Source organism: Choloepus didactylus, chromosome X (genome assembly GCF_015220235.1).
Source record: "Choloepus didactylus isolate mChoDid1 chromosome X, mChoDid1.pri, whole genome shotgun sequence".
Taxonomy (NCBI): Eukaryota; Metazoa; Chordata; class Mammalia; order Pilosa; family Megalonychidae; genus Choloepus; species Choloepus didactylus.
Genome location: NC_051334.1, coordinates 96,163,315 through 96,183,370, shown reverse-complemented (window position 1 = coordinate 96,183,370; position 20,056 = coordinate 96,163,315). Strand labels below are relative to the sequence as shown.

Sequence of the window (20,056 nt, the reverse complement as noted above, 5' to 3'; positions counted from 1 at the left end):
TAAAAGAAGGTCAGAAGCCTCTAGTGCACCTTTTGCCCTGCTTCTTCTTTCTACCTTTAATGTGTATATGCTCCCCAGAAGTACACCAGCCTTTTGTGACCATGAGATGACAAAATCAACATGCTAAAGAAAGCAGAGTGAAAACAGAGAAAAGATCTAGATCCTTGATAGCACTATGGGGCCACTGTATCAGCCCTGGACTGCCTACTTCCAGATTTAAATAGACCCTTATTTGTTTAAATCACTGTTAACTGGTTTCTTTTACGTGCAGGCAGAATACATCCTGAAGTGACAGAAAGCAAGGCTGACGGCAGGCAGATTAGGCAGGAGGCTACTGCAATAATCCAGGAAAGTGATGATGAAGACTTGAACAGGAGCAACAATATAGGGATAGAGAAGGCAGAATAGTTTTGAGAAATACAGAAATGATGAAAGAGAGATAGAGATAATTTAGTTTTAGGTATACTGACATTGGGCTATTTATGGGATGTAAGGTGGATATAACAAATAGAACCACAGGTCTACAATTTCAGAGAAATAAAGGAGCTAGAAATATAAATAATAATGACATATAATGGTGGCTGAAGCCAATCAAGTGTTTGAATGAAAATGAGAATGAGCATATAAAATGAGAAAAGAAGACTAGACATGCAATCTAAGGAGTCTCAGCAGTTAAGGGATTCCAAGGAAGAAGAGCAAGGGAAGAATAAAACATGACAGGAGATGCAGGAATAATAGAGCAAATGGAGGAGTGATTTTCATGAAAGGAGTGGTCAAGAATCAATCATTACAGAAAATTCAAATAGATAGAGAGGCCAGGTATCAAAAGTTAAAAGAGGAATTGAAAATGAGGAAGTGATATTAATTACTTTTTAAAAAAGTATGGCAATCATAGGAAGAAGAAAAATCAGCTTGAGAAGAGGCAGGGTTAAAGAAAGGTTGTTTTGGTCAGATTTTTGTTATTATTTTTGGATAGAGGAAACTTGAAGCATTTAGAAGTTGAGGAAAGGATATGAGTAAAGAGAGAAACCAAAATGGGATGGAGTATAGTTCTGTTAAAAATGGGAAGAAATGAGATCAGGAACACAAATAGAGACATTAACCTTAGAAAAGGGGGCTGGCATGGCTGAAAAGAGGTAAGCCTTAAGACAGATGGAAAGAAGTTGGGAATTGTCATGTCTTATGACTTTTTTTCTCTATGAAATAAGAGAGACAGCCATCTCTGGCAGGTAGAGGAGGCTTGAGGAAAATAAAAGGTCTGTAGTATCTCTCCTTGGGAGCAGAATAGGAAAATACCTAGGAACAGTAAAAGTATTGCTAAGCAGCACTGAGGCTTCCAGGTAGCCTATCGTTCTCTTAAAGTATTAGGGGTGTTTGGGGGCCTTTAAGAGAAATTAACATTAATAAAACAAAGACAAAACCAAGCCCAAGTGCCATAAAATGTGCATACTCTATTCCAGCTCTGGGAAATGCCAAAAACAAAAGTTGGGGGAACATCCTTCCACATAACATTCTAAATTTAGCTGGCATTAATTCAGAAAAGCTAGAGCAGATATACACATGCATGTAGCTTCAGATTTTAGTCTCATCAGTGTTCATCATGCCTTTATTTCATTTTGGTCTTTCATAAATGAACTGGAACACCATTAAATGTATCCTAATACTTCTACCTCTGCTTCCTCATCAATCATTTAATATTGTTTGGATTACATGTACAGTTTGTGCATTAATCACTTATGTGGTTGGTTAAACTGGATATCTGAAGATGCAAGGGAAAATTTGATTTAAGTTATACTCTATACATCACAGTTACCTATTACATGATTTTTTCAAGATTATTTGCAACTTCACACATCTTGTAGTTCTGTATGCAGTCTATTTCAACTTCTAGTGCTGTACATATCTATATCTTCTGGGTGGGACTGCCCGTGATCCATGAGCTTGGAGTCAGGCATAAACTGTGTAGCACCTGATAAAGTATTAAAAAAATTAGTCATTCACTTCACAATTTATTATTGGTACTGGGAATACAGCAGTGAATACAACATGGACTTAACATTCTAGGTGAGTGAGAAACAATAAATTAAAATACATAATATATCAGATGGCGGTAAGTGCTACGCAGAAAAATAAAGCAGGGAGGAACATATGGAGGGCTTGGGTGATTTGGAATTTTAAATAGAGCAGCCAGGGAAAGCCTTTCCAGAAAGATAATATTTTAAAAAAGAATTGAAGGAGGTGAGGGTGTGAGCCTTGTATGTAACTAAGGGAAATGCCTTACAGGATATGTAGACATCAAGTGTAATGGACCTGAGGCATGTGTGAGGAACTGCAGGTGGCCAATATGGCTGGAAAAGAGTGGGTGAGATGGGGGGTGGTGGTGAGACAGTGATGGGAGGTATGAACAGAAAGACAGTGGGAGGCTACGTCATGTAAGGCCATAGTAAGGATTTTGCATTTTATTTTAAGTGTGAAGAGAAGCCACTGCACAGTTTTGAGAAACTGACATGATCTTATATTTTTAAAAAGATCCCTCTTGGCAATGGGGAGAAGAGACTATAGAGAAATAAGGGTGGAAGCAGGGAGATCAGTTAGGAAACTATTGCAGTATTGGAGAGGAGTGGTGCTGATGACAATAATTAGGGTGGAAGCAGTGGAGGTGATGAAAAGGGCTTGGATTCTAGATAACTTTTGAAGGTAGAATGGATAGAATTTTCCAAATGGATTGAATATGTGGTGTGCAAGCAACTCGTTCACTTGAAAAATCAGTAGAATGGGGTTGAAATTTACTTAAATAGGAAAAAATGTTGAAGGAGCAGGATTGGGGGAAGGCAAATGAAATGCTAAGGTTTGAATGTGCTAAATTTGAATTATTTACTAGATATCTGAGTACAGATGTTGAGTAGGCCACTGGAAATGTGAGTCTATAGAGTTCAGAAGTGAGGCCTAAGCTGATAAATTTCCCAGTACTAGTCTATATATGGCATTTCCAACTATGGGACTAGAGAGTCAGAGAAGAAGTCCAAAGAACGACCCCTTTGAGGTCAGGAAAATTAAGAGGATATAGCAGAAAAGACTGAGAAAGAACATCCAGTAAGTGAGGTAAAAGAATCAAGAGCAAGTGGTATCCCACAGGCTAAGTTAAGAGATTGCTTCAAGGAGGAGGGAGTAATCACCTGTGTCAAAGGCTACTGATGGACTGCATAACATGGAGACTGAGAATTGACTCCTAAATTTGGCAATGTGTGGCTCTATGGTGATCTCAATGAGCTTACTGTGTGCCAGGCACCATGCTAAGTCATTTTCATGCATTATCTCACTACAACACCACAGAGTAGATGCTATTTTTATATTATCCTTATTTTACAGATAAGGACATTTTAGTTGAGAGGTTAAGTAAATTGACCAATGTCAAGTGGTGCAGCCAGGACAGAATCCAGGTCAGCTGGACTCCAGGACACAATGACCCTGGCTATTCTGTTAAATGCGGGTTAGAGTAGTAAAAATATCATACAATTTTAAGTTTTAAATGATAATGTACACAAAGTGCTTCATACAATACCTTCTGCATGGTAATTAGGCAGAAGACAACCATTATATATTTACTTTGTGACAATGTTAAAAATATTTTTCAGAAATTTGTTTTTACTTTATGCTTTTCAAGATCTTATCCATTTTTAAACAACTTTATTAGATTTCAGAGCCATACTTATTTCCATAGAGGAATTTTAATTCCAGTTTTATAATAAAAACAAAGGGGAGAAATAAATTTGAATACAATGATTGCAATTAAACCTATCTTTTAAAAAATGTTTTCTACTTTAAAAAGTATTATATTTAGGGACTACATCACTAAATATAATAAAAAACAACCAGAACTTAAGTAATCACTATCCATGACACTAATACAGTTATCCATAGTATATTCTTATTTTTATTAGAGAAGTTGTGGGTTTGCAAAACAATCTTGCATAAAATACAGGATTCCCATATACCACCTGATTAACACCTTGCATTGTTATGGTATATTTGTTACAATTGATGAAAGCATATTTCTATAATTGTATTATTAACTATAGTCCATGGTTTAACTTAGGGATCATTGTGTAGTAAAGGTCAATGGATTAAACAATTTTTTATTCTATTACCATATGCAAAACATAATTTCCCTTTTTAACTACATTGGGATACATAATTCAGTGCTCTTAATTACATTCAAAATGTTGTGCTACCATCACTATGATCCTTTACCAAAAAATTTCCATTGTTCAAAAGAGGAACTCTACATTTTAAGCTTTAAATCCCTATTCTCGAATCCCACCTCAATCCCTCCTAATCTATATTCTAGATTCTGACTCTATGAGAGTGCTTATACTAATTCTATCATGCCAGTGAGATAATACATTATTTGTCCTTTGTTGTCTAGCTTATTTCATTCAAAATGATGTCTTCAAGGTTCACCCATGTTGTCATATGTATCAGGACTTCATTCCTTTTTACAGCTGAATAATATTCCATTGTGTGTATACACCACGTTTTGTTTATCCATTCATTGGTTGATAGGCACTTGGGTGGCTTCCATCTTTTAACAATCACGAATAATGCTGCTATGAACATTGGGGTGAAATATCTTTTGGAATCCCTGCTTCCAATTCTTTTAGGTATATACTAGTAGTGGGATTGCCAGGTAATATGGTAGTTCTCCCTTTCCATTCTGAGGAACTGCCAAACTGTCTTCTACAGTCGCTGTACCATTTTACATTTCCACCAGCAATGAATGAGTGTTCCTATTGCTTCACATCCTCCCCAACCCTTGTAAAATTCTGTTTCTTTGGTAAGTGTGTGAAATGGAATCTCCCTATGGTTTTGATTTGCATTTCTGTGATGGGTAATGATGTTCAGCATCTTTTCATGTGCTTTTGGTCATTTGTATATCTTCTTTGGAGAGAAGTCTGTTCAAGTCTTTTGCCTATTTTTTAAATTGGGTTGTCTTTTTGTGTTTAAGGTTGAAGGATTTCATTACATATTCTGGATATTAAACCATTATTGGATATGTGGTTAAGTTTCCTAGGCTGCTGAAATCAGATACCATGAAATGCTTTGGCTTGAACAATAGGAATTTATTAGTTTACAGTTTTTAGGCTGAGAAAATGTCCAAATCAAGGCATCATTAAGGTGATGCTTTCTTCCTGAAGACCGGCTGCTAGAGTTCCTTGGCTGCTCTGCCACATGGCAAGGCACATGGTGGTACCTGCTGGTTTCTCCTTTTTCTTCTGGGTTTCAATAATTTCAACTTCTTGCTTTTGTGGCTTTCTCTCTGTCTGAATTTCTTTCTCTTATAAAGGACTCCAGTAAGAAATTAAGACCCATTCTGATTGAGGTGAGTTACAACTTGACCAAAGTAGCTTCATCAAAAGATCTTACTCACAATGGGTCTACACCCAAAGAAATGGATTAGATTTAGGAAAATGTTTTTCTGGGGTACATACACCTTCAGACCACCACAGTCCACTGTCTGGAACCCAACAAGACATGTTCTTTCCATATGCAAATACATTCATTCCATCACAATATCCCAAAAGCCTTAAGTCATTTCAGTAACAATACTAAGTACAAAGTCTCATAAAAATTGGCTATAGGTGTGGTCTGTCTTGAGGCACAATTCCCCTCAGTCAGTGGACCTATAAAACCTAGGGAACAAGTTATCTATTTACAACATACAAAGAAAGGACAGACATAGGATAAATACTCCCATTCCCATAGGGAGATATTAGAAGGAAAACAGGGATCATGGGTACCAAACAGTTTTGAAACCATGCAGGGCATACTCCATTAGATTTCAAGGTCTTAGAGTCATCTATAGAAAGATGTCTTGTTCTTTGGGCCTAATGGAGTGGTAGCCCTGTCCTTTCCAATTGCTTGGACAGTGGTCATGCTCTCCTTGAACACTGGAGTGAAGGCTCCACTTTCTGAGAACACTGGGGTGACTGCCAGACTCTCCACAATCCCCAGGGAATATGCTACACCCTGTCTGAAGACTGGAATGGTAGCACTCTTCCTATAAAATGGAGTGGAAAGTCCACCCTTCCCAAGTGCTGAGGCATATTCACCCTTTTCACACACAGGTAGGTCCATACACTTGGCTCGAGAATGTATCTTTGGTGCAGACCTCAGTTTTCATAGTTCTGCCTTTGAAGTGATTTTTCCTTTAATCTGTCTCTTTTCTTTCCCTTTTAGTCCAGGCTGGCAGTGGTTCTGTTCATACAGATCTCACAAAAAAGTTGTCAGATTTGCATGTAGGGCACAGGGGTCGAAACCATCAACCATTAGGACCCTCAACAGGTCCTTACTGGATAACTGCATGTTGCATCCCAACTTGCACTGAAATTGCTGACTGGATCCATGTTCAGTTAAACCCTCACATGGAACACTATTCTTATGGACTCACTTTTCAGAAGCTCAGAATTTTCCAAACCATCAATATCTGGCTTCTTTGTGCCCAGGAGTTCAGTTCTCAGCTTATCCCTTTCCTCTTGCATCTTACTATAAGCTGCAAGGGGAAACCAGGACTGCATTTTCCACACTTAGCTTGGAAATCTCCCCAGCTAAATACTCAAGTTCTCTGTTTTCAAGTTCTGCCTTCCATCCAACATCAGAACACAATTTTGCCAAGTTCTCTGCCACTTTAAAACAAAGATCACCTTTCTTCCAGTTTCCAATGTCACATTTGTTCATTTCTGTCTAAGGCCTCATATGGCCTTTAGCATCCATATCTCTACCAACAGTTTCTGCAAAGCAATTTAAGTGCTTTCTATCAAACAGCTCCCAATGATTCCAGCCTCTCTCCATTAACCAATTCCAAAGCTACTTCCACATTTTTGGTATTTGCAAAAGCAGCACCCCACTATCCTGGTTTAATTTCCTAGGATTGCTGGAAGCAGATACCATGAAATGGTTCAGCTTGAACAACGGGAATTTATTAGCTTACAGTTTTGAGGCTGAGAAAATGTCCAAATCAAGTCATCTTAAAAGCAGTGCTTTCTTCCCTGAAGAGTGGCTGCTGGAGATCCCTGGCTCCTCTGTGACATCACAAGGCATGTGTTGGAGTCTGCTGGTCTCTCCCTTCTCCAGCTTTCGTTAATTTCAGCTTCTTGCTTCTGTGGCTTTCTCTCTCTTTGACTCAATTTCTTTCCCTTACAAAATGACTTTAGTAAGAGGATTAAGACCCATTCTGACTGAGATGGGTTACAACTTGATTGAAGTAGCCTCATCAAAATATCCAACTTAAATGGGTTTACACCCACCAGAATGGGTTAGATTTAAGAATATGTTTTTCTATGGTACATACAACTTCAAACCACCAACAGTGGTTTCCAAATATTTTCTCCCATTGTTTAATTTGTCTGTTTATTTCATGATTATGTTTTGATGCACAAAAGTTTTTAATTTTGATGAGGTCACATTTATCTTTTCTTTTTTTCATGCATTCTTGAGCAACCGCTTACCCTCAAGCCAGCTCTCCCCCACCTTAGTCTATGTGCTGGGTGGGGTCCAAACCAGGTGGTAATCCAATCAGCATACCAATTTTCCACGTGCATTGGGAACTGCCAGCCTGTGGTAGGGGAATGGACCCTGCACAGTTCATGAGGGAACCCCCTCCAGGGCATAGCAGTCCTAGCAATTCCTGGGGCTGCAAGTGGATCACTCTGGGGCTGTGGAGCTGCAAATCTCAATTTCCAGCTCACATGCACCACAGTCCCTGTTGGGCATGTGCCCATGAGTCCCTGGGATTGGGAAGAGTTTCTTGGCACTTCCGTGCATTGCTCTTGCCTATCAGGTGTGCACATCATTGGCTTCCATGGAGGAAGAGTGAATGCAATCACCACACCCAAGTTCCCTCATAGGAGCTCTTGGCCATGGGTCTGTGAATGGTTATCTACCCAGCCAACTGTTGAGATGGGTGCACAGGGCATAGTAAGCTGCTTGCTCCATGTTCTGCAGCCAGCTCTAACCATCAATGCCCAGCATGGGAGCTCTCAGCTGCAGGGCTGTGAAGGGTTATCTCCCCAGCCAAATGCTGAGAAGGGTGCACAGGGCATGGAAGGCTGCTCCCTTCTGCTTTAATAAGCTGGCTCCAACTGCCCATCCCTAGCAGTGTTCTGGGCCGAATACACTCACCAGTCCTTACAAACGCAGTCTCTCTGCTTCTCCAGCTACGTTCTCACTATGTGGTGTAGAAGACCCTGCCCAGCAGGTGGCACCCTGGAGCTGCTGTTCTGGAGTGCTTTCTGTCCTTTATCTAGTGTTTTTCATGGAGGAGAATTTTGCTCTGCTTTTTCTAATCCACAACCTTCCCGGAAGTCCTATCTATTTTTCCTTTTCTTGCTTGTAAATTTGGCTGCAATGTCTAAGAAACCAATGCCTAAGACAAGGTCCTGATGATGCTTCCCTAAGTTTTCTTCTAGTCATTGATGGTTATGACTCCTATATTTAGGTCTTTGATAAAATTTTACTTGATTTTTGTATAAAGGTGAGGCAGAGGTTCTGTTCTAGTTTGCTAATGCTGCCAGAATGCAAAACACCAGAGATGGATTGGCTTTTATAAAAGGGGGTTTATTTGGCTACACAGTTACATTCTTAAGGCCATGAAGTGTTCAAGGTAACACATCAGCAATTGGGTACCTTCACTGGAGGATGGCCAATGGTGTCCAGAAAACCTCTGTTAGCTGGGAAGGCATGTGGCTGGAGTCTGCTCCAAAGTTCTGGTTTCAAAATGGCTTTCTCCCAGGACGTTCCTCTCTAGGCAGCAGTTCCTCAAAAATGTCACTCTTAGTTGCACTTGGGATATTTTGTCCTCTCTCAGCTTCTCTGGAGCAAGAGTCTGCTTTCAACGGCCATCTTCAAACTGTCTCTCATCTGCAGCTCCTGTGCTTTCTTCAAAGTGTCCCTCTTGGCTGTAGCTCCTCTTCAAAATGTCACTCACAGCTCACAGCTGCACTGAGTTCCTTCTGTTATGTCAGCTCATTTATACGGCTCCACTGATCAACTAAGACCCACCCCAAATGGGCGGAGCAACACCTCCATGGAAATTATCCAATCAGAGTCATCACCCACAGCTGGGTGGGGTGCATTCCAAAGAAACACTCAAAGAATTACAATCTAATCAACACTGATAACATCTGCCCACACAAGATTACATCAAAGATAATGGCATTTGGGGGACACAATATATTCAAACTGGCACAGGTTCCCCTTCATTTTATCACAAATGGAGATCCAATTTTCCCAGGACCTTTGCTGAAGACACCGTTCTTTCCCAATTGAGTGGCCTTTGCCCCCTTGTCAAAAATCAGTTGGCCATGTATGTGCATGTTGGTTTCTGAACTCTCAATTCAATTCCAATGACCTGTATGTCTCTCCTTGTACCAGTATCAAGCCATTTTAATTACTGTGGCTTTGTAATGTTTTAAGATCAGGAAATTTGAGTCCTTCAACTTCATACTTATTTTTAAGATGGCTTTAGCTATACAGGGCCCCTTTGCCTACCATATAAATTTGATGATTGGCTTTTCCATTTCTGCAAAGAAGGCTTTTGGAATGTTGATTGGGATTGTGCTGGATCTGGAAATCACTTTGGGTAGAAATGATATCTTAAAAATATTAGAAAAATATTTACTAATCTATGAATGTAGAATGTCCTTTCATTTCAGTCTTTAACTTATTTTTGCAATGTTTTGCAGTTTCCTGTGTATAAGTCGGTTTCATCCTTGGTTAGACTCCAAGATATCTGATTCTTTTAGTTGCTATTTATTCTTGATTTCTTCTTCCAATTGCTCATTGCTTGTGTATAGAAACACTACTGTTTTTTGGGTGTTGTTCTTGTACCCCACCAATTTGCTGAATTCATTTATTAGCTCTGGGAGCTCTGTTGTGGGTTTTTCAGGAATATCTGCATATAGGATTTTGTCATCTGCAAATAGGGAAAGTTTTACTTCTTTCAAATTTGGGTGCATTTTATTACCTTTTCATCCCTAATTGCTCTAGCTAGAGCTTTCAGTACAATTTTGAATAGCAGCAGTGACAATGGGCATCCTTGTCCTGATGTTAGTTGTGGGTTTTTCATATATGCCCTTAATCATGTTGATGAATTTCCTCATTTCATGTTGACAAAAATCCTCTTATTCCTAGTTTGCTAAATGTTTTTATCAGGAAGGGGTGCTGGATTTTGTCAAATGCCTTTTTCATATCAATTGAGATGATCACATGTTTTTTCTCTTTTGTTCGATTAGTGTAGTGTATTATGAATAATGATTTCTTTATGTTGAACTAATCTTGCATACTTGGGATAAATCCCACTTGATAATGACATATAATTCATTTTATGTGATGCTGGATTTGGGAGGCTTTATTTTTCAGGATTTTTTCATCTATATTCATTAGGGATATTGGTTGGTAGTTTTCTTTCCTTGTGGTATCTTTATCAGGCTTTGGTATGAGGGTGATATTGGCCTCATAGAATTTTTTTTGGAAAATTTGATCAAGATAGGTGTTACCTGTTCTTGGAATGTTTGGTACAATTCCCCTGTGAAGTCATCTGGTCCTGGGCTTTTGTTGGCAAGTTTTTGATTACTGATTCAGTATCTTTACTAGTTATTGTGTTTGTTGAGATCATCTATTTCTTTTTGAGTCAATGTAGGTATTTTGTGTGAATCTAGGAATTTTTATAATTCATCTAGTCATTCCAATTTATTGGCATACTGTTGTTCATAGTATACTCTTATAGTCCTTTTTATTTCTGTGGGACCAGTAATATTTTCCCTTTTTCCTTTCTGATTTTAGTTATTTTTGTGTTGTCTATTTTTTCTTTGTTTCTCTACCTAAAGGTTTATCAATTTTATTGCTCTTTTCAAAGAACCAACTTTTGGTTTTGTGGATTCTCTTTATTGTTATTTTATTCTCTAACTCATTTATCTCTGTTCTAATCTTTGTTATTTCCTACCTTCTGCTCAATTTGGGTTTAGATTTCTTTTCTTCTAATTCTTCTATTTTTGAGGTTAGGTCTCTGATTTAAAGTCTTTTTTCTTCTATATTGTAAGCATTTGGAGATATAAACAATTTCCCTCTCTGTACTGCCTTTGCTGCATGCCATAAGTTTTGGTATGTAGTATTTTCATTTGTCTCAAGATATTTCCTAATTTCCCTTGTGATTTACTTCTCAGTCCACTGCTTGGATAAGAGTATGTTGTTTAGGAGGATTCCAGGGAAGACGGCAAAGTAGGGAGCTCTAGTACTCATTCTTTCCACCAGAAAACCTATTAAACAGGCAGGAACTAAATGAAACAACTATTTTGAAAATCCAGAAGCCAGAAGATCTGGTTGTACAGCAACCAGAGAACAGAGGGAGGAAGAGGCTGACAAATTACAGTTAAAAAACTGTAAATTGCACTCTCTGTGTGGTGGCTACCAAAGCCCATCCCTAACTCTCATGGCAAGTTGCCATGGGGTCCTGTCCATGGCTAGTTGCTACTGAAGAGTTAGACATAAAAATCCTCTTCCCCAAGAACAGGGATGTTTACGGCCGATCACTGATCATGGCTTTCAGTAAGTGAATTCACATCACTGGGTCCCAGCTCTAGGGGCACCTACAATTTCAACCTGACCAGGACAAAGGAGATGGCAGCAATTGTTTTCAACACTCCCTGGACAATGATAGAGTCTGTGTAGATTTAAAGATGCAGGTTTTACTCACAGCTGTAGGGAACAGTTAGCTGAAGAGTTGCACTTGCTAGACAGCCCAGGAAACCTCAACTTTGGGAAGCCATCAGAGAAGCTTTTTTACACCCTCCTGACACTCTCCAGAGATACTTTGGAGCTGGTCTGCACTGCCTTCATGGGTTCCTGGCACTGTCTTGGCTGGAAAAGGCCAAATAGGAAAAGCCCTCCCTGGGGTGACCATCCCCCCAGGATTTGCCCTCCAGACAAAAGCAGCATGAGACAATGAAAGGAGTGTAAAAACCTACAAAGGTGAAACAGTCTGGAACAACAGCCTGCTGGCTTCAGATACTGAGGAGAGGGGATAACCAACTCCTGCAAACAGTGGAAGTCCCAAACAATTAATGAACAAAAGCCCAGGAAAACAAGAGGCCCAGAAAGAGAGGGAAAACCCTGCACTGTGCATTTTCCTTGGTCAGACCTTCCTGGTAGGAGGGTTGAAGCACAAGAAAATGTTTGTCTTATAACCAGCTGCTTACAAAACCAGGAAACAGGCATCCTAGGGAATAAATTCCAGAGATAACATTCAAAAATTTTAAAATGTAAACCATGGCGGACTATTTCCATGTTGTGCTCTAAACACACCACCATTCAGAGCAGCTCCGAATCCATTCAGAGAAGCTCCTGATTTCAGGGCAACATGGCTCGACTTCCCCACCCTGTAGGTAAGCCCTATAATAAAAGCTCATGTCTCAGAATGTGTCCGATGCTTTCTTTAGTTCTTTGGCTACAAAAGTCCTCTTGGGCTGTGACAATTGGCATGCCAGCCTGGAGACTAAAGAAATCCCAGCCACTGATGACATGAACTTGGGGAAGGGAAAGGAGAAGTTCCCAGGCAGGGTACTGGGGTGGCCTGTGACACTTACGTGGAGAGGGGTGGCTACCCTCCTAGATGAATGGGGTCTGCAGAGGGAGTATGGAGATGCATATGACTACCCAGCTGGACAAATAGCTCTCCTGCTACAGGCCACAGGACTAGTAGGATTTCATGAGAAAAAGGAAAGCCACCAGGCTGCTGCAACAGTAGCCTGGCCATTCTTGGAGGCTGTGTGTGCAGCTACAGAAAAGGCCTTAAAGGCTGATGTGGCAGTCTGCTGTTTAGAAGAGGAATTGAAGTTAGAAAGGGATATGCTAATGCTGCCATTTGCAAAACACCAGAAAATGGACTGGCTTTTATAAAAGGCCTTTACAATCTTAAAGCCATGAAGTGTTTAAGGTAAGGCATCAACAACAGGGTACCTTCACTGAAGGACTGCTGATGGTGTCTGAAAAACCTCTGTTAGCTGGGAAGACACGTGGCTGGCATCTGCTTGCTTCCAGGTTGCATTTCAAAATGGCATTCTCCAGCCTCGGATGACACTGCTGCCTGGGAATGATCTGGGTGGCAGCAGGCAGCCCCAGCTAGCAGCCCTGAGTCACTTCTGTGACCAAGAGGAGGGACGGTCACCAGCCTTGTGTCGTCCCCCTCTCAGCCCCCAAGGAGGAGCGAGAGGGAGCCACCACTAATGTCAGGAAATTGGATAGAGATTGAGTGGGGCCCATGTACTATTCTTCCATGAAGTCCTGCTTTTCTGGACTTGAAGTTTCAGTTAGGATGGAATAAAAGGAGTAGACACGTGCCTGCTAGTTTCAAATGAATAATTCATTTATCAGTTGACTGAGTCACATTTCCATGGAAACACTCAATCAAAGGATTCCAACACAATCATATGTCTGCCCTGGACAAGACTGCATTAAAGAATATGGCTTTTGGCGGGACATAATATATCCAAACTAGCACAAAAAACAATTTTGGGAAATGGCCTCTAAATCTTGGCTGAAGTTTTTAATCTTCCTCTGTGGATCAGTAATTGGATTTTTTTTTTTTTTATGTTCTCAGCTATTTAGTATTTTGTTGGAAGAACAAAGTGATACCCAGCCTAATATTCTTCTTAATGATCCCCATGCTAGACATTCAGATGATAATGGACAGAATCATCTAGAAGGACAAATGAACTTCAATGCAAATGCCAGCCAACATAAAGATGAGAACACAGACACGGCTGAAAAACTCTATCAGAAGCTTAAATTTCTTTGCTGGGTTATGAGAGGACCTCAAAATTCAGAGAAAAAGGCCAAACATGTCAAAGCTACACGGACCCAATGTTGCAATAAAGTTTTGTTTATGAGTTCAGAAGAAAATAAAGACTTCACTACTGTGGGATTAAAAACCAAAGAAGGCAGAGACCAACTATAATGGAAAACAATTAAAGCTTTTCAGTATATTTATGGCCATTATTTACAAGATGCTGATTTGTTTATGAAAGCAAATGATGATACATATGTCATATTAGACAATTTGAGATGGCTTCTTTCAAAATATGACCCTGAAAAACCCATTTACTTTGGCAGAATATTTAAGCCCTACTTTGTAAAGCAGGGGCTACATGAGTGGAGGAGCAGGATATATATTGAGCAAGGAAGCCTTGAAGAAATTTGTTGATGCATTTAAAATGGACAAATGTATACACAGTTCTTGGCACTAGGGAGATGCATAGAAATTACAAATGTAGAAGCAGGAGATTCCAGAGATACCACTGGAAAAGAAACTTTTTTCATTCCTTTGTACCAGAACACCACTTAATCAAAGATTATCTACCCAAAACATTTTGGTACTGGAATTATAACTATTATCCTCCTCTAGAGGGTCCTGGATGCTGTTCTGATCTTGCAATTTCTTTTCATTATGTTGACCCCCTAACTATGTATGAGTTAGAATACTTCATTTATAATCTTCACCCATATGGTTATTTATACAGATATCAACCTGCCTTACCTGAGAATATACCAAAGAAAAGTGAAACATACAAAAATGATGATCCAAAAGTAATATTAGGAAACCACTGAAAGAAAAACATGAATGAACAGAAGTAAAATGCCTGACATTGAATTGAACAAGGAGTTCTGAATTTCTGATATAGAATACTGGAATCCCAATGTGGAATTCTTTCTGAATGAACATTCCATATTAGAATGACTGTAAACTGAAGCTTTAAAGAGCTATGAAATCTGTTAAAATGTGTTTTTGATACAGTAATTCATATATGAAGAATATGTGTTTTTAAAACGGTGGCCAGGTATAGGAACTAGAAAAGAAATTTTGTTGCCTGTTCCTGACCACGTGTTATTGTCACTGAGAAACTAAAACAATTAAATTTCCTAAAACTATACTACACCATGTTAGTAACACATACAATGCTAAAAAGATCTGCCTTAAAGAAAAAAATTGTTGCTCAGTGTTGTTTTTAAACTTAAGATGTGTTTGTATTTGCAGTATGACATAAATGAAACAACCCTCCCTCCCCTGCTACACACACACACACACACAGACACACACACACACACTGTTTGTCCAATGAAAATTTTCCTGGGATTATTTATAATTAGCAGTATTTCTTCCAGAAAAAGTGGCATATGGATGGCACTTGTCCTGAAGTGCATTAATAAAACTATACTTTGAAATTAACAAAAAAAAATTTTTAAAAGGCATTCTCCAAAATGTCAGTGCCAGATTCTAATGGCCATCTTCAAAATGTGTCTCTCAGCTACAGCTCCTCCAAAATGTCAATCTTAGTTGCTCCGTGTCTGGACCTGTGTGGCTCTTTTTAGAGTACTCCAGTAATCCAATAAAGACCCCAACATGAATGGGTGGGGCAACACTTCCATAAAATAATCCAATGAAAAGTCTCACCCACAGTTGATTGAGTCACATCTCCATGGAAACACTGAACAAATAGGTTCCATCCTAATCAACACTAATACGTCTGCCCACACAAGATTGTATCAAAGAACATGGAGTTTTGGGGGACATAGTAATCCAAACCAGCACATTCCACCCCCTGGACCTCAAAATGACATGATCTTTCCATATACAAAATACATTCATCCCATCACAATATCACAAAAAACTTAAAACATTTCAGTAACAACAGGTAACTACAAGATCCCATCAAAATCAGTTATAGGTGTGGTCTGTCCTAAGGCAAAATGCCCCTCTATCTGTGAACCTGTGAAACTGAGAATAAGTTATCTGCTGCCAATATACAAAGGAGGCACATTTATAGAATAAACATTCCCATTGCCATAAGGAGAAACAGTAAGGAAAACAGGGCTCACAGGACCAAAACAGATCCTAAAACCTGCAGGGCAAACTCTATTAGATTTCAAAGTCTAAGAGTCATTAACAGAATGACACTGTATCCTTGGGGCTTCAGAGAGTGGCTTTCCCACACTTTCCAAAGGCATACCCGGCAGCCTTTTTCTCTCCAAATGCTGTGGTGAGTGGTCCAACATATACACACATTGGGGAGACCACCTTTTCGGCCCCACCCTCCTCAAACATCAGGGCAGCACCTGGATTCCCTTCCATCTCTGGGGCACACGCTCAACCCCTTCAGAACAGTGGGGTAGTGGCCAGGCTCTCCCCAGTCCCCTGGGAATGTGCTCCACCCTCTTTGGGGCCTGGGGTGGCAGAACCTTCCCTGAGCATCAAGGCAGAAAGCCCACCCTCGACCTCCGGGGCAAACTCACCCTTTCCAGGCATGTGGGCCACTCCCCTCACCCAGTCTGAGACCTCTTGACTCCAGACCTCAAGTTCCATGGCTCTGTCTTTGAAGAAAATTTTTCCTTCAATATGTTCCCTGTCTGTCTCCTCCAGTCCAGACTGGCAGTAGTTTCATCTAAAAAGATCTCGCAAAAATTCTGTTGGCTTCACATAAAGCACAAAAGGGTCAAAGCCATCAGACAATAGGACTTTCCACAAATCCTTTCTGGATAACTCCATCTCCAATTTTGGCTTATACTGGAATGGCAGTCAGGTTCCATGTTTGTTAAATCCTCATGTTGGGCTGTAGCTTCTGGGGTTCCACTCCCTGGAAGCACAGAATTTTCCAAAGCATCAATTTCTGGTTTCTTTGAACCCAAGAGTCCAGTTCCAAGTTTCTCTCTCTCCACTTGCATTTTACTATAAGCTACAAGGAGAAGCCATGCTATATCTACAGCTTCTAGTTTCAAAATCTCATCAGCCAAGTATTCCAGCTTGTCACTTTCAAATTCTGTCTTCCATCTGACACCAGGATACAATGTTGCCAAATTCTCTGCCACTTTAAAACAAAGATCGCCTTTCTTCTAGTTCACAACAACACATTCATCATTTCTGCTCAAGTCCTCATCAGAAGTATCTTTAGAGTCCATATTTCCACAAACACTCTCTTCAAAGCAGTTTAGCCCTTTTCTGTCAAGCTCCGCACAATTCTTCCAGAATTTTCCCCTTATCCATTTAAAAAGCCATTCCAACATGTTTGGCATTTGCAAACTCAGCAGCACCAGCACCCCACTTCTCTGGTACCAAAATCTGTTCTAGTTTGCTAATGCTGCCAGATTGCAAAACACCAGAAATGGATTGGGTTTTATAAAATGGGGTTTATTTGGTTACACAGTTACAGTCTTAAGGCCATAAAATGTCCACAATAACGCATCAACAATCGGGTCCCTTCACTGGAGGATGGCCAATGGCATCTGGAAAACCTCTGTTATCTGGGAAGGCACGTGGCTGGTGTCTGCTCCAAGTTCTGGTTTCAAAATGGCTTTCTCCCAGGACGTTCCTCTCTAGGCTGCAGCTCCTCTTCAAAATGTCACTCTTAGTTGCTCTTGGGGTGTTTGTCCTCTCTTAGCTTCTCTGGAGCAAGTCTGCTTTGAACGGTCATCTTCAAACTGTCTCTCATCTGCAGCTACTCTCTCAGCTTCTGTGTATTCTTCAAAGTGTCCCTCTTGGCTGTAGCAAGCCTGCTCCTTCTGTCTGAGCCTTTATAGTGCTCCAGTAAACTAATCAACTCCCATGCCAGATGGGCAGGGCCACACCACCATGGAAATTATCTAATCAGTGTTATCACCCATGGTTGGGTGGGTTGCATCTCCATGGAAACACTCAAAGAATTACAAGTTAATCAACACCAACATGTCTGCCCACACAAGACTACATCAATGGGGGACATAATGCATTCAACCTGGCACAGCATCCTAAAAACCTCTGTTAGCTGGGAAGGCACGTGGCTGGCATATGCTTGTTTCCAGGTTGTGTTTCAAAATGGTATTCTTCAAAATGTCAATGTCAGATTCCAATGGCCATCTTCAAAATGTGTCTCTCAGCTGCAGCCCCTCCAAACTGTCACTCTTAGTTGCTCTGTGTCTGGGCCTGTATGGCTCTTTTTAAAGTACTCCAGTGATCCAATAAAGACCCACCCTGAATGGGTGGGGCAACACCTCCATAGAAATAATCCAATGAAAGTTCTCGCCCACAGTTGATTGAGTCACATCTCCATGGAAACACTGAAGCAATAGATTCCAACCTAATCAATACTTATATGTCTGCCCACACAAGACTGCATCAAAGAACATGGAGTTTTGGGTGTCATAATACGTCCAAACTGGCACAACTACTATGGGACACCATCAAGCACAACAATATACACAGAGGAATCCCAGAAGAATAAAGAAAGGGGCAGAGGAATAACCAAGAAATAATGACACTTCACCAATATGGACTAACTACATTGTGTAAACTCATAATTGAATCTTAGAGCACAGCTGATCAGGGGAACGCTTATTGTAATGGCCTGTATATTGTAAGCTCTTACAGCAGTCACATCTATTCCTGAATTGTAATGGCTATCTCCAGATTCTGTGATGCTGGTCCCTTTCTGTATAAACTGATCGAACCTTGGAACTTTGGGTATCTGTGTGACACCTGAAACTCAGAGCTAGAGCTCAGCAGATATGAATGCAAGTATCAGCGCATACAGAAACTGTTTAAAAAGCTGAAAAACGAGTCCAGACTTCAATTAGAGATATGAATGAGGCAGATCTAGTTAGGACTAGGGCAAATTGGGCCAAAAGGTAAAGGATGACACTGACTGTGTTTATAAACTTCAATTTCCATGTGAGATCAAGGGAAGAGAGGTTTAGTTGGTGCATGATCTATATTTCCTAAACAATTTAACTCGTACAGTATGTTCAAACACCATAATTACATGGAACTTTAAATAGGAAGTGAGACCTGGTAGGGTTGTACAGGTTAGTGTGAAATAGCAATACATCCCAAAGCAATTTGGGCAGAGAATAAAAATATATATGCAGGGCCCCCTGAGGAGCCGGGGAAAAATGCGGAAGTTCTGGATTTCCTCACCTGGATTGCTGCTGATGTTCTCAAAAACACTGAGGACTGGCGGGTTGGAATGCCGAGCCCTCTATCTTGGCACTTGCCCTTATGGAACTCGTCACTGCAAAGGAGAGGCTAAAACTGCTTATAATTGTGTCTAACAGTCTCCTCATGAGTATCTCTTTGCTGCTCAGATGGGGCCCTCTCTCTGTAGCTAACCCAACTCAGCAGGTGAACTCACTGCCTTCTCCCCTACATGGGACTTGACTCCCAGGGGTGTAAATCTCCCTGGCAATGCAGGATATGTCACCCGAGGATGAATCTGGGCCTGACATCATGGGATTGAGAACATCTTCTTGACCAAAAGGGGGATGCAAAATGAAACAAAATAGTTTCAGTTGCTGAGAGATTCCAAATGGAGTCGAAAGTTCACTCTGGTGGGCACTCTTAGGCACTATATAGATAACCCTTTTTAGGTTTTAAGGTATTGGAATACCTAGAAGTTAATACCTGAAACCATCAAACTGCAACCCAGTAGCCTTGAATCTTGAAGACGACTGTATAACAATGTAGCTTACAAGGGGTGACAGTATGATTGGGGAAGCCTTGTGGATTACACTCCCTTTATCCAGTGTATGGATGGATGAGTAGAAAAATGGGGACAAAAACTAAATGAAAAACAGAGTGGGGGGTGATTTGGGTGTTCTCTTTTACTTTTCTTTTTCATTCTTCTTTTTACTTTTTCTGGTATAAGGAAAGTGTTCAAAAACAGATTGGTGTGATGAATGCACAACTATATGATGGTACTGTGAATAGTTTATTGTACACCATGGATGACTGTATGACATGGAAGTGTATCCCAATAAAACTAAATTTAAAAAAAAAAAGAAATAAAGACAAATAGCAACAGAAAAGATGGAATTTAACAAAGGATTATGAATACTGAATCTCTGTATAATTTTCTTCTTCTTAGTTGCTAGGGTATTAGAATAGCTGGAAGGAAAGAAGTGAAATCATAGAATGTTAACCCAAAGAATCCTTTGAAATTTTTTCTATAGCTATTCATTGAATTGTGCTTTGAAAGTTATC

General features: G+C 40.2%; 1 protein-coding gene and 1 pseudogene across 1 annotated transcript in view; one reads left to right on the top strand and one right to left on the bottom strand.

The window, feature by feature from the left end:
• Positions 1-1,880: 1,880 nt before the first annotated feature.
• The window catches only part of APOOL (apolipoprotein O like), a 235,977-nt gene continuing 217,801 nt past the window's right edge, over positions 1,881-20,056 (bottom strand). The window contains exon 9 of the mRNA XM_037821546.1: positions 1,881-1,969. Within this exon, the coding sequence (XP_037677474.1) occupies positions 1,881-1,969 (89 nt within the window). The remainder of the gene's footprint in view (positions 1,970-20,056) is intronic.
• On the top strand, positions 13,571-14,675 carry LOC119522859 (annotated as a pseudogene).